At 39.2% G+C, this 14,654-nt stretch overlaps 1 protein-coding gene across 1 annotated transcript; it reads left to right on the top strand.

Annotated features, from left to right (window-relative positions):
• The first annotated feature begins 8,765 nt into the window (after positions 1-8,765).
• Positions 8,766-12,915, top strand: gdf10a (growth differentiation factor 10a). Its single transcript, XM_036574146.1, has 3 exons — positions 8,766-9,260; positions 10,406-11,307; positions 11,670-12,915. Exons 1-3 carry the CDS (start codon positions 9,041-9,043, stop codon positions 11,859-11,861), a joined length of 1,314 nt encoding a protein of 437 aa, XP_036430039.1. The 5' UTR covers positions 8,766-9,040; the 3' UTR covers positions 11,862-12,915.
• Positions 12,916-14,654: the final 1,739 nt, after the last annotated feature.

Genomic DNA, 14,654 nt, shown 5'->3' with positions numbered 1-14,654 from the left:
TTACACAGTCATAAATAACAAACAGTGGGACTGGTAAAAGAGGTCCAGCGTCTTTGCTTGTATCGCCATATCCCCATGATAGCACTTATCAGATTTATCTCCTGCTATGAGTCTTCTTGTAGCGGCCTATATTTTACAGACTCAATGAATCTGAATACCCAAAGGTAGCGTTACCCTTTCTCCCCCTCTCTGTAACCCTGGCAGTCTATATATTTTTATTGGCAAGTCTTTTAAACAGCCCTACTTAAAAAAAATAGACAGGTAAAGAAACGTGTTGAATGTGTCTAGACGTTTGAGGTTGGGTTGGTTAGTGAAGTTGTTTTGATCTGCATGCAGGGTATGATCAGGCGTCTTTTGTGGTGTATTGGTAAGGAATGCTTTTTAGAGGGTTTGAATTGAAGTACTGCAAAGTGTGTTTTGATGGTTTGCTTATTAGTGAGTATGAGGCCACATGAACTTGAACTAACAGCAAAGGCAGTTATCATGAGGTTCTTTTCTGTGGCATGGTTTGCTGTGGGGGTTTCATAAATTACAGAGAAACTATTTGTTAGCAAAAGTGTGTAGGGTGTAAAGTCATAGCAAAGTCATTTGGCATGATGATTCACTGTCTGGGAGTACATAGGCACCCTGATTTTGTGGGGAAGCTGCATCAGATCCTTAACGTCAGCTCATCTCATCTCATCCACTTTTATTCAAAACAGAACAGCTTGGCAATGTAGATATGCACCCTACAGTTATACATGGGCTTCTGTGACTGGCAGTTCCTGAGAACATAACACACCATATTTTTATTGTAAGCCAATCAGGATTCACTAAGTCTTCTCGTAAGTGTTCTCCTCTAAGTGCATTGAAACAGAAGCTCAGATGACAGTTGTGTCCTGGTTTCCGTTCTGATGGTCTGATGGTTCTGCGGTGCATTAGGAAAAGACCTACTACCTACAACTACAACTGCAACTACTGCTACTACTATTAATAGTAATAATTTTAGCAAGAATAATTGTGCAAAGAGCTTGAAGCGCTTTACGCAAATCAAAAAATACAAACAATATAAAATAGATCATGTTGTTTTCTACCCATCCAAAGCAAAAAAAAACACAATTACTATTATTACCACACAAGCTGATATGGGGTTTGTCAAAATGTCAAATCAAACGTCTACTTAAATGCATTGAATCATCAAAGGTGAGACATAAAGGGCCTGAAAACATTCTTCATGCCCATCATAGCCGTATGCTTTAGCCTAGGATGATTTGGTTTAGGTTTAAGAATCCTGTGTTGTTTCTCCTCATCTTTTTACATCTCAGCTGTCTGATTTCTCTTCACTGGGCATACGTTGTGCCTGTCATGAGTGGACAAATGTTTTAAAGTTTATTCTAATTGGTTACTATTGTTTTGTATCACTGTAGGGCAGAAGCATTGGAATAGGTAGGGTGATGACTACAGTGTTTTTTTAAAAGGCTATAACTTAATGTTATGACATTATTCCCCATGATTTCATGGGGAAGCTGCATCAGATCCTTAACGTCAGCTCATCTCATCCACTTTTATTCAAAACAGAACAGCTTGGCAATGTAGATATGCACCCTACAGTTATACATGGGCTTCTGTGACTGGCAGTTCCTGAGAACATAACACACCATATTTTTATTGTAAGCCAATCAGGATTCAAACAATATAAAGATAAATGTGAATATCCATAGTAAAAAGTGCTTTCAAACACACATACTGTTGTATGCAAGTTTGGGCATCCCTGAATTTTTAAGTGAAAAGAAGTAATTGCAACCACTGCAACAAACTATTTTTAAAAATAATATTTTTCTGTAACTGTTAATGCATGGTTAATTTATGTTTGCTACACTTAAAAATGGAAAAATAAAACTAAACAGCTAAACAGCAAAAATAAAAAGTAATTATTCAAAAATTTAGACACGTTTCCATTCAAAAAGTCTCGTATCTCAGTTTAGCCATTAGGCTTTAATTGACTCGTTAGTGACTAGATTGGCTGGTCAAGAACTGACATAAGGAATTGTCAGTGGAAGACAAAGAAAAATCTGGAAGACCAAGAAAATCCTCTGATAGAACTGTTCATTTGTTGGACAAAAAGGCAAAGCAAAACCTCCATATAACAGCTAAGGTCTTGCAGGAAGGTTTAGCTAACAAAGGAGTGGTGGTGCACCATTCTACTTTGCAGCAATGCTTGAACAAACATAATCCGAATGGGTTCATCAGAAGGCAACCTTACCTGGGACTTCATTACAACAGCCAACATCTGAAACAAGTGGACTGCTGAAGTGGCACAGGAAACAATGCACAAGTAGATGGTAGAATGGGTTTCACTAAATATCAGCAACTTCTGGAAGCAAATGTAACACAGTCAGTCAAGAAACTGAAGCTGAAAAGGAGGAGGCTTCTACCCCAGAACAATGATCCAAAATATACCTTAAACTTCACCATGAACTGCTTTGAAACTTTTGGAATGGACCTCACAGTCCCCTGAGTAGGATTGCATTGAAGATCTATGGGTAGATCTTAAACCATGATGTTCATGCAGGATGACCAAAGAATATTTGCACAACTCGAAGTGTTCAGCTGGGAAGAGTGCGTGAAATTCCTGGTGAATTCCTAAAACAGGAATGGAAAGTCTCTTAGCTGGCTATAAAAAGCGATAGCAAGGTATATCTGCCAAAGGGAGTGTTACCAAGTCCTAACTAAGTAGGGTGATGAAACTTTTGCATGTCACAATTACTATTTATGTTAAAGTTAATTAAATATAAAGTAACTGTGCATTAAAATTTGCAAAAAAAAAAAAAAAAATTTTTACTTTTTTAATTTTTTAAAAAAGTTTTCTTCTCATTTTTTTCTGCAGCAGTTGTCTTTAATTCTTTCACTTCACAAATAAGCAAAACATTTAATTTTGCCCAGTGGTGCCCAAACTGTTGTGTATGATTGTAATTCAAACTATCAAACAACAATATCCATCCCTAAAAATTTTAAGAACAGACTTCAAATTGCCTGCTGCTCAGATCCTACAGTGGGAATCAAGCAGGACTAAAGGAAAAAACAAGAGAGACTAAAAAATTGTGCCATAACAAAAGTAGGTAAATTCCTTTACATAAGCTTTCATTAAGGGTCTTGTATTTACAATCCTTAATGAAGAAAAAAAAAAAAACAATAACATTTTAGGGATTGTGGACAGGTCAGACTTGTGTGAATGGTGTGGTAGAAATTTTGGTGCCCCAATGAAATGACATGTATTGTTGGTTTTCTAAGTGAAAATACATACACTTTCTCTTTAAAGAACACACTTCTGCATATTTAATACACAATTACTGTTTACTTGCTGAATTTGACAAATAGGGAAAATATAAAATATAAAATCTGACCTGTGCAAAAGTACTTTACATTTTATGCTTTTTTCAATATACAAGAAATTGTGCACTAAAAATGTCAGACAAATGTCGTATTTATGTCTCTAGTCCCGTAGAGGATGTGTTGGCTCATTTTCACCTAGAAAATCAAAACATGTAATTTGACTGTGAGTATTCCAACCTTTCCATCCAATTGTGTTATATTAGTCAAAACTAACCCAGAATCCAAAAAATGAAAAAGAACTGTTTTAAAAAGCCTTCATACTCACTATTAGAATTAAAATCAATAAAAAGCTTTTGAATAGCAGGATTGGACAGTCCTACACTTCAAAAACATTTCAGTTATGTTTATAATAACCTAAACAATCTAATAACTTTGGTTTACTCAATGAATTGAACTGTTTGTAGACAAAAGCAAATTTTCTTTTTCCTAACAGACACTAAACATTCAAAACTTTTGAGTGTGTTCAAACGTCTCCACTTGCTGAAAGGATCAACTTGAAATTTAGAGTTTCACATTTGTTTTCTTTAGCATGTGAAATGCAGATATTTGTCAGCAGTGATTGTGCTTACCAAAACCCTTCATGCTCCAATTGGCCTATAAATGGAACCTCCAGTTCCACTTAACTCTCTCACTCTGATTCGCAAGACATGATCCGAAATGAATGGGCTTCCTCTGAAACAGTCGAGATGTGGGATCAAATATCTTTATGACTGAATGGCTTTTACTAACCTCTGCAGACCTGAACACAAATACTTCAATCTAAACTCAATCTCCAGCATGTGCACCATTAATGAACGGTAATGAAAGGCAAGGCGCATTTGATGTAGACAAAATAACAGATGGAAGTGCAGAGCTGGAGAACTATGACATCGTTTTTTGGCACTTGGAAAAGCCCAAGGCAAGAACAATATTAATTCTTTAGACGTCACTGATTGATTTAACTGCAAAACTGTGAATTTCCAATTCTGCCGGAAAAAGGGGCTGAGGAAAAAAATGTTTAGTGAAGTTAGTGAAATTTCCTCAGTGCGTGGTTCTTGCTGAGAACGATTAACCTAGATTTAAGCCGAGAAATCTGAGGAACACTGATGAATAGCATAAGAAAATTTACTTAAACCATGTATTTCAATATCTTGAAAGACAAAGTTGTCCTCTAAGCATATCAATATAAACATAGGCTGGATTTGGAACCATTACATGGTTTGAATGTATGGTCTTTTGTCCGGAGTTTCTTACAAGTGGAGCCTAGGGGTCAGCACCAAAATGGCTTAGCTGTCATTTACCTCATTCAGAATGTCAACTTGTCACAGAGTCATCATCATCATCATCCCAGAATCCAGCCTACTGCTGCCGCCAAAATCACACACATACACGTACGAGCGACCCCTACCTACTATGATGTCCACGGATGTATAGAAATGCAGCTTGTATTGAGCTGCATATCTATAATGACAGTGAAAGGTTTGGCTCGCGGATGAGTAAAGCTGACATATGGTTGCCGAGAAATACCAACCTCATAGTGCGGCTTCTTTCATGAAGACATTCAGCAAGCACAAAGCAGGGTTTGTTCTGAGGCCGGACTCTACATGGAGCAAGGAGGGGTCGGTATTGAAGGATAACTAATTCTGATTGACAGGGAGCCAAAGATCAAAGCCAGGCTGGTGCAGGAAGCCCCGCGATCACAGTAGCGAGGGGTGAAATCATGTTAGCCACCACGCAGCAGAGTTTTATTACCTCTGGACCAGGACAATGGGGCACACTGCGTCTCCCCCGCGCAGCCAAATTATCTCATCCCCTCTGCTGCTGGGCCACTGGCCTTAACCGAACAGACAGAAGGGAAGCGGCCATGTTAACGGAATTCTCCCAAGGATTTGTGGGCACATCAAGGACATGCAGTCACTTTTTGGATCAGATGTATGTCTGTCTGTGCTGAAACTGATCTGTTTTATGTTGTTCTGTATTGAGGGGAGAGAAGAAAAACATACTGTTTTATCACAAGGAGAACAGGAGAAACCACTTGGCGAGACAGCAGCGTACTCTGTTTATGCTTTTGGCTTCTTTCTTTCTTTCTTTGTGTATTTTTAATCTTTACTTTTGTTTTTACTTTATTTTTTTTACTGTTTTTACATTTATTGTATTCTTATCATTGGTTTTTTTTATAGTATTTATTTTCATCTTATTTGTACATTTTCATAAACAAGTTATTATATTATCTACTAGTTAATTCTTTATAATTCTCATAGAGTTGCATGTATGTATGCATAGAAGTAGATCTATAAAACTCAGCATGTCATTTGTCAAAAAACCCTTTATATGACATTGCTTTGTACAGCATTTTGCATCAACTATTTATAGGACGATAAATTTAAATATCTGTAACCAAGAAACAGAATTTCACTGACCAACAAATGTCACTTTCCAACATTTTCAATCTGGGGTTCCACTTGCGTGCTGAAAGAAACTATAGGGAGAGCGAAACAATGAGAGTGGATACACACAGCCATTCAGACGTATGCCTAGTGTTGCGTTTGAAACTGTTCCATTGATTGCATGATGGACTAAAAGGCCCAGCATTTTGAGAATGAAGTGATTGATGAACAGCCGGATAGAGTAAAGCACTCCAGGGCTAATTGTGTTTCCCTCACATTGCCATATAGCCAATACAAACTGGGAAGGGCAAAGACAAACAGAAGGGGCAGCCAATAATTTACTTGCTCCCTTTCAGAATGGCTTGCAGTTTCTGACATTTACAGATGACTGTTTAATATATATTTGCACCAGTGCCACGCTCAATGTGCAGTCCCAATATAAAACTGGGAAAGCATGTCATTATCAGGAACAACCACATGCTCACTGTGCTCGCTAAAGGAAACATGTGAACAGGGGTAATCAAATTATATGGAGACGCTAGAGTGACTAAATCAGGGCAATTATGTATTATGAGCAGAGCATGTATGAGCTTTACAAGCAAATGATGGCCGTGGTTTAGGGGTTTAGTGGAACTCCCAGCCCAACGGGATTCTCAGTAATTGGAATGAGGGCCTTTTCTTACACTGAATGTGAAAATGAATATTTGTGTCACTGTGTGAGAGGATGTTTGAATCCATATCATCCACGTCTTTCAATAATAAGACCAATGGGTGTATTGTAATTCAGTCATAATGACGAAGTTCTGTCATTAAAAAAAACAAAAAAAACAAAACAAAAACTTTGGTCATTACCACAAAGTAAAAATACATTTTTGTGTCTTATGAACACACTGCATTAAAAGAAAGCCTCAGAAAACTGAACACTCCTTTTACAATTACCATGCAAACCACAGTGACCATTTCAAAGGCCCCTGCTCAGAGTCTGAACAATACCAAGTGCTCCTGAATCCCTTCTCTAAACAACATTCTTTTAATTATGAGTGGTTCACCACATAGCAAATGACTAAACATTTAAAAAACCAGATGGAACATACACACACTGCACTTCAAACTTCCACTTACACTGATGTGATTGTTTGTTAAGCAACCAGTGTTGTAAATCAAAAGGAAGTAATATTTTTCTAATTACGCAAAATGATTTAAGTAGTGATTTCTTCAGAACAACACTGTTTATAGACCTGGTGAGTACTTGAGTGAAGCAAAGCTTACACTTTCAACATAAATATGAAATAATTCAGATAAGTAGTAAATAATTCCATGTCTTCATTGCGTTTAAACCACTGACAGAAATGATTCTTCTACAGCAAACTCACCACTCGGTCTATGAATGGATGGGAGGCCAGCATCCAAACAGAAATAATAGAACAGTTTACAAGACCATGGGGCCTCTAGCTGTTTGGTAATAAACAACAAACATATTAAAAGCATGATTCCCACTGAGACGTCTTCTCAGCCAAGAACGTCAGCTATTTATTAACATCACTTCTTGGCAAGAGGCTTAATTAAGAAACCATTCACATTAATAAGAATAAAACAGCATGCCAAAACTTTCCTAGGTACTGATCAGCTACATTCAAGAATGGAAGCTCGTCCATGACCTGGAGTTCATTTGAATTCCTTCACCCTTGTACTCTTTTTTTTCCTTGTGTTTAAAGGAGGTGCAGTATTCTGAAGCTTAATGGCTCAGCCTACCCACAGTTCGACAATAAAAAGCTGTGAGGAAATACAGCAGAAGGAGTGCTAGTTCTCCCCACATGATTTATTCTCTGATTCACTCAGTAACAGTGTCCTAGTGGGCAAGGTCTCCAGAGTTTTACTGCAGATTTAAGACACATTCAAGTGTGAAGTGAAAGGGAATCTCCAGTGGGGTCCCCGAGGGCCAGAGGAGGTGTTTAATGGTGCACTGCCACTGAAATGGCCAGGCTTGTTACAGCCTCTCCACTGGAGCCCAGAGCTTTCACAGAACCGCATTGTTGGCATGGCGCTGCAGACGCGCCAAAGGAAAATAAATAATAAATAAATAAAAGCAGAGGTGACTGGGCCATTCTCCTGGTGGGGTGTCACGGACTGAATGCCATCAATGAAATTAGACAAAGAGAATCCAATATATTTTACAATAAAGCATCACATACACTGAAGCTAAAACTGGAAATACGCTACACAAAATGATTCGTGTATCTTCATTAGAGTCAATTCATTTCTTTTTGCTATACTACCTTAAATATAAGATGACAAATTAGTTTCTTTGGAGCAATGCCATAAAACCGGATGCTTCATTTCCAGTTCTGGAGGACTGAAGGGCCTGTGCACTTTGGTGATTTCTCTGCTCAAGCACACCCATTTAATCTGCTAGCAGATTAACTGAATTAGAATTCAATGTTTGAGTAGGAAAATCAGCTGTGCTGGTCACTGATTTGAGGAATCTTATCATAGAAGAGCTACTTTTCGTTCACTAAAGGGCCTCTCTTTGGAGTGTGAAGAATATTTTTAAAATTTTAAGAAAATCCACCAGAAATAAAGGTTGTATACCAATTTAAGCCCCTCCAACCCCCACCCAATAACCCCACATCCAAAACAAGAACGCAATTAGTAACCTTTATTTTCCAGTGAAGTGTACCGGAAAAAAGACTAAATTAGTCCTATTGGGATTGAAGGTAGAAGCCTCACTGTGTGAAGGGTCTGTAGAAATGAGATATTGTAGGTTTCTAACTCTGACTGGCTGAAACAGCATCTGAATCTGAGCAGTGTTCCTGTTCACTCTCAGCGTTGTAGACCCCTCTGAGCTCAGCGTCATTACTGAGCTTCAGGTTTCACATGTGGGCCAGAGTTTCTTCTGGAGGCCCATCAGCCTGTGGGGTGTGCTGCGGCCCCCTGAATCTCTCTCCACCTATTATTGGCTGACAGGCGCTGACGTCACCCTCTCCTCCAGCATATGGCCCGTCCCACACTGTGTGGCGCTCAGAAGAAACAAGTGCAAATTCAACAGGTTGACTGAGATGCGGAGGAATTCGCGTTTGGGAAGCACAGATACTTTTTTCAGCTTCTGAGCGTCACTGAAAGGAAGACAAAAGAGCTGAATCGGAAGCTGAATAAATGGAAAATACTTCTTGGACGAGGTTCACTGCGCATGGGCAAACTACTGACTGTTTTAAAGACCTTTAGTTGTTCCAGACGCTCGTGCTGTTTATCTGAAAACCCCGCTCCGTTCTTGGCCTCGTGGTGCTGTATTTATTTGGGCTGCTATGGCGCTGAAACGCGTCTTTCTGCTGCACCTGCTGGTTTCTTCGGTCCGATCTGCGTCAGACTCGGTGTTGAGAGCAGCGTTTGGTGCTGATGAGCGCACTGACAGCGCGACCACGGACATGGTGGCGCAACACATGTTCAAACTGTACGAGAGGTACAGCAGAGAACTGCACGGACCTAAAGAGGGAAACACTGTGAGAAGTTTTAAAGCAAGGCCTGGTGAGTAGCTTTCTTTCCAGTTCAGTTTCATTGGTGGTATGAAGATGCAGGTTTGGTGCCAAGGATGCGTTCTCGGTGGCACAGACCTACTCTTATGTGCTGTGGAGGAGTGAGCAGCACTTCAGTTAATATTTAGCTGGGATAGATAGATAGATAGATAGATAGATAGATAGATAGATAGATAGATAGATAGATCTTTATTGTCATTGTTCAAAAACAATGAAAACCGTTTAGCAGTTCTAGAATTGACAGCAAGGACATAACTTTTGGGTAAAGATAGGCTTGTGGTATAGCTCATGGGTAAAGACAGGCTTGCAATTGGCTTTGGTCTCACAAGCAACAGGACTCTAGAAAGATATACACTAGAATGCCATTGATCCAAAAACTGCAACTATAGGTAGTAAACATCACATGCACATCATTTATAAATGACAATTAAGAATGTAATTCGTCCCAACTTGTACCAAAAATGGTCATAATTTTTTACATGACCATTTTCTGACCTCTCTTTAACCCTCAGAATTAATCAGGCTGTTTCTGTTACCATGCCTTTAAGACTGGTATATGTAAATGAGCTCTTATGTGATTGGCTGCTATGTGTTGTGCTTCATTCAAAAAGCACTCAGAGCTGAAACACTCATAACCTCAGCATGAATAGGTGAATATATATAAATGAGCTGGTTCTTGAGACTGTTTTTGCAGCTTAATTTCCATGTGGATCGTGTGAACCGGGCAGTGACTTGTATGTTGTGAAACAGTGTTTACATATGACTTCAAACTCATTTATTTATTTAATTATTCAGACATTGTTTCTGTAAGTGCAGGCTGTTGAGATGATACATTACTAAGAAATAGATGATTTCAGATCATTTAATTTTAATTTTTTTTTTAAAATAATGTTTCTGTTTGCAAACATACTAGTTAGGAACATGATAATGAGATCATATTATTATGAGATTCTATAGAGGCTCATAAAGGAAACTTTAATAACCATGTCCATATGGTTCTAGTTGCTCCAGGAGTAACATATCACCTCACTACTTTGTGCTTCCTCAGAAACCAGCAATCTGAACAAGAAGCCTGTTGTTCAAATGCATTTTCATAATGCATATGTAACTCAGCAGTTGCTCTCCATTTCCCTACAGAAAACGTGGAGCAAAGAGTTTTGTACCAGTTGAATCTAACTTCCCTCCAAGAGTCTGAGGAGATTCTCATGACCACACTCCATTTCTTCTTTGATAAGCGCCCCCGCCAGAGGTCCTGGTTCTGCAAACGCATCAAGAACCCTTCCTGCCGTGTCCAGAATCTTCACCAGCTGCCTTCATTTCATCTTCTTTTCAGAGGTCCTTCCTCTGGTTCTTCTCTGGGGTCTTTGCTTGGGAACATCACCTTATACCCTCACAGAAGGGGAATATGGCAGACCAAGGATGTGTCTCACATCATACGGGAGGCTAGATCTAGGAATCAGCTTGTAATAACACTGGAGTTTGATTATGGAGAAAAGTATCAGAGATATCAGGACCAGCTCTCAGCATTCAGCCTGCCATACATACTGGTGTATGCCAATGACCTTGCCATATCAGAGCCCAACAGTGTGGCCATGAGCTTACAGAGGTATGACCCTTTCCCTGCAGATGAGCAGACTGCTCAGTCTCCAAATTCTTCACCTGATATGCGCGTCAAGCGGGACTTATATTTTCCTGACCCCATCCAGAACAATGAACTCCCTGAGGTGGAGTATGACAGTTTTAAGCAGCACGATATGTGGGAAAGCACTTATCAAGCACTGAAGCCAAAGCCCTCCAAGAAAGAACGGAGAAAGAAAGTTCGAGAGCACGCTGATGGAGTGAATAAGTCTCAGGTTCTCAGCTTTGATGAGAAAACCATGAAGAAAGCACGCAAGAGACAATGGAAAGAGCCTCGCAGCTGCTCCAGGAGGTACCTGAAGGTGGACTTTGCAGACATTGGCTGGAGCGAGTGGATCTTATCCCCAAAGTCCTTTGATGCCTACTACTGCGCTGGAACGTGTGAATTCCCCATACCTAAGGTCAGAAAGTCCCACGATGCTCTGGTCACAAGGACCTCACATATGTCAGAGTGAATAGTTCAGACATATTGAAGTATTTAAAAATGACTTTTGTAGCCAGGAACTCTGAACAAAGAATCCCTTCAGAGGCTATTCAGTTCCAGCATAACTGAAGCGCACACGCTTTATGTGCAATTACATTCACATAATTTTAACTTTAATGGGTGTTTTAGACGTTTTCTTGAAATAGAGCAGTTTTTGAGAAATGGGGGGCATATGACATTGTTTCCTGTAACTCACTGACAAATTAATTTAGGTAAGACTTTCAAAATGCTTAAACAGTATCAGACCTTTTTACATTCTGAATCTATTTGTCCTTGTAGGTTGTTCGGCCTTCCAACCACGCAACTATCCAGAGTATAGTGAAGACTGTTGGTATCATTCCAGGCATCCCAGAGCCCTGCTGTGTACCTGAGAAAATGAACGCCCTCAGCGTGCTGTTCCTGGACGAGTCCAAAAACATTGTTTTAAAGATCTACCCCAACATGTCTGTGGAGACGTGTGCTTGTCGATAGGCCGGACGGTCAGTGTAGCAGTTCTTACATTGACAGGTGTTGGGGTTACAACACCGAAACTAAACGTGAAGAGGCATATTGTCTGTAGCTCACACTTATTGAACAATGCACACTGCAAGGTTACGTTGTTTAAGGGTCGTGCACCCTTCCAGTTTCCTAAATCAAAAGTTTCTTTTTGTCTGTAATGTGTGTTTCATTTTGGTGAACTTTTTCCACAAGAGAACAACGTGTGTAAAATTAGTTGAAGACATGGTTTAGATGTTCACCAGTTATTGCATTGCTGCTTCCTTTGTATATAAAACAGTGAGCCATTATTTTAAGGTGGTTCTTGATCATACAGATTGTTCTTGAGCTATATTCTAACATAGAATATATTCTAGTACAACAGTGAAAGGTTTGTTTAGCACCATGTAGGAATTTCGTGGAGGAAGAAGAGTTTATGTAAATAGTTTGGAATGTAAATCTGTGTCCATATAAATCACACTCAATGCTATAAGTTTAAGTAACCAAAGTACTTGGTTTGAGTTACTTTAAATAGTATCATATTTAAATCACCTTCAAGCTCCTAAACCAGCTGAGCTTTCATGTCCAGCATGTATCAGATAGCACTGGCAGAGCTCTAAACATTATCTGCCGATTCAGCCTCAGAAATAATAAAGAGGCTTTGAAACCAGTCTTTGGTTTCATTGAACTAACAATATTCGACTCATATTCAAAAGTTATATTTGGAATATTTCCAAGTGGCTGTGTGTCATAAGTAGACTACTCACCAAGGTCACTGATGCGCTAAATCCTCTGAGAGTTTGTCTTACTTTTAGAGATGTAATACAAGAAATTCAAGTCTCCATGGTGGATTATGAGGAGAATGTTTGCTATTTTATCTCCCTATTCATTTCTATATAATAGTATTTAATAAGTGAGTTATGTATGAAATATTTTGAGTGTGTCTGTATGTAAAACATATGATGACCTTTGATTCACTATGATATATTTTAGAGGATGTATTTTTGTACGTGTGTGTGTTAAATTATGAAATGAGATTAGCCATATGTATAGTAAAAATGTAGAATAAAAATACAAGCTGTGTTACTAAAAGCCTTATTTTTTACTAGCATGCTGTCCTGGTGTGCACCTAACACAAAAGCGTTCATTAAAAAGCCTTTCTTATAAAGATCACTGAACAGCACATGCAGAGGCGCATCTACTGCTCCCTGAAAGAAAGCAGCATTCTCCACTTGAACATCAAAGGTAAGTCCTCACTTCCTTCAGTCCCCACTTCAAGGACCAGACTCCGAGAGCAGGATGTTGACATTCTCCCCCAACAAATGATGTCACTCATTTTAAGCACTCTTTGACTCAAGACACAGCAAACCAGAATGACTGGAGATCCATTTGAATGTTGGGCAGTTCCTCTGTGCTAGGAGAAGTGATAGCACAACACTTGAACATGACAGCTCAGGAAGAGCAGTGAGCTTTTTCATTACTCTGTGGAACTTACAGGTCTTTTACTGAGCTGTAGTTGCATGCTGATTTCATAATTCAATACCCGAATGCTTATTAGTAAGGTCACCACATACTAATTAGTTCGTTATTGTTTAATCTACACTTTTAAAAATAAAGGTACCAGAAGAGGTTCTGTGAAGCAATGCTTTGGAAGAAGAATGTCTGGAATCTGTCAATGAATAAAACCATTTCTGTAAATAAGATATGAGAATGTGAACATTCATATGTAAAGTTTAAAGGACCTCCACATAATGTAAAGGTTCAGCACTAATTACAGGTTTGTCCCAAATATATTGCTGATGTCGGAACAAAACCTCATATCTCCATTTTTGACGTTTTTCAGGTTTTGACATAATTTGATAGCACCTGTTGCCCTTTACATTATATGTAAATTTTGTGATGAATGAACCAAATGAAATGACCCAAAATGACTTGGAAAAAAGTCTGTTTCCATTGACTTACATTAAAAATACAGAGGGTTTTTTTCCTTCTCCTGTAAAGTTACCATTTTGGAGATATGAGGTTTTGTTTTGATAACAGCGATACATATGTATATATATATATATATATATAATATATATATATATATATATATATATATATATACACACACACACACACGATCAGGCATAACATTATGACCACCTGCTTGTTTCTATGCTCATTGTCCATTTTATCAGCTCCACTTACTATACAGGTGCACTTTGTAGTTCTACAATTACAGACTGTAGTCCATCTATTTCTCTGCATACTTTGTTAGCCCCCTTTTACCCTGTTCTTCGGTTGGCAGGACCCCCATGGACCCTCACAGAGCAGTACTCACAGGTACTATTTGGATGGTGGATCATTCTCAGCACTGCGGTGACACTGATATGGTGGTGGTGTGCTAGTGTGTGTTGTGCTGGTCTGAGTGGATCAGACACAGCAGTGCTGCTGGAGTTTTTAAACACCTCAGTGTCACTGCTGGACTGAGAATAGTCCACCAACCAAAAATATCCAGCCAACAGCGTCCTGTGACCACTAATGAAGGACTAGAGGATGGCCAACACAAACTGTGCAGCAGCAGAGGAGCCATTGTCTCTGACTTTACATCTACAAGGTGGACTGACCAAGGTAGGAGTGTCTAATAGAGTGGACAGTGAGTGGACACAGGGTTTAAAAACTCCAGCAGCACTGCTGTGTCTGATCCACTCAGACCAGTGCAACACACCCTCACACACCACCACCACGTCAGTGTTACTGCAGTGCTGAGAATGATCCACCATCCAAATAGTACCTGCTCTGTGAGGG

Source organism: Colossoma macropomum, unplaced genomic scaffold (genome assembly GCF_904425465.1).
Source record: "Colossoma macropomum unplaced genomic scaffold, Colossoma_macropomum, whole genome shotgun sequence".
NCBI classification, from domain to species: Eukaryota; Metazoa; Chordata; class Actinopteri; order Characiformes; family Serrasalmidae; genus Colossoma; species Colossoma macropomum.
Note: the sequence above shows the minus strand (reverse complement) of the source record. Positions and strands in the feature narration are given on the sequence as shown.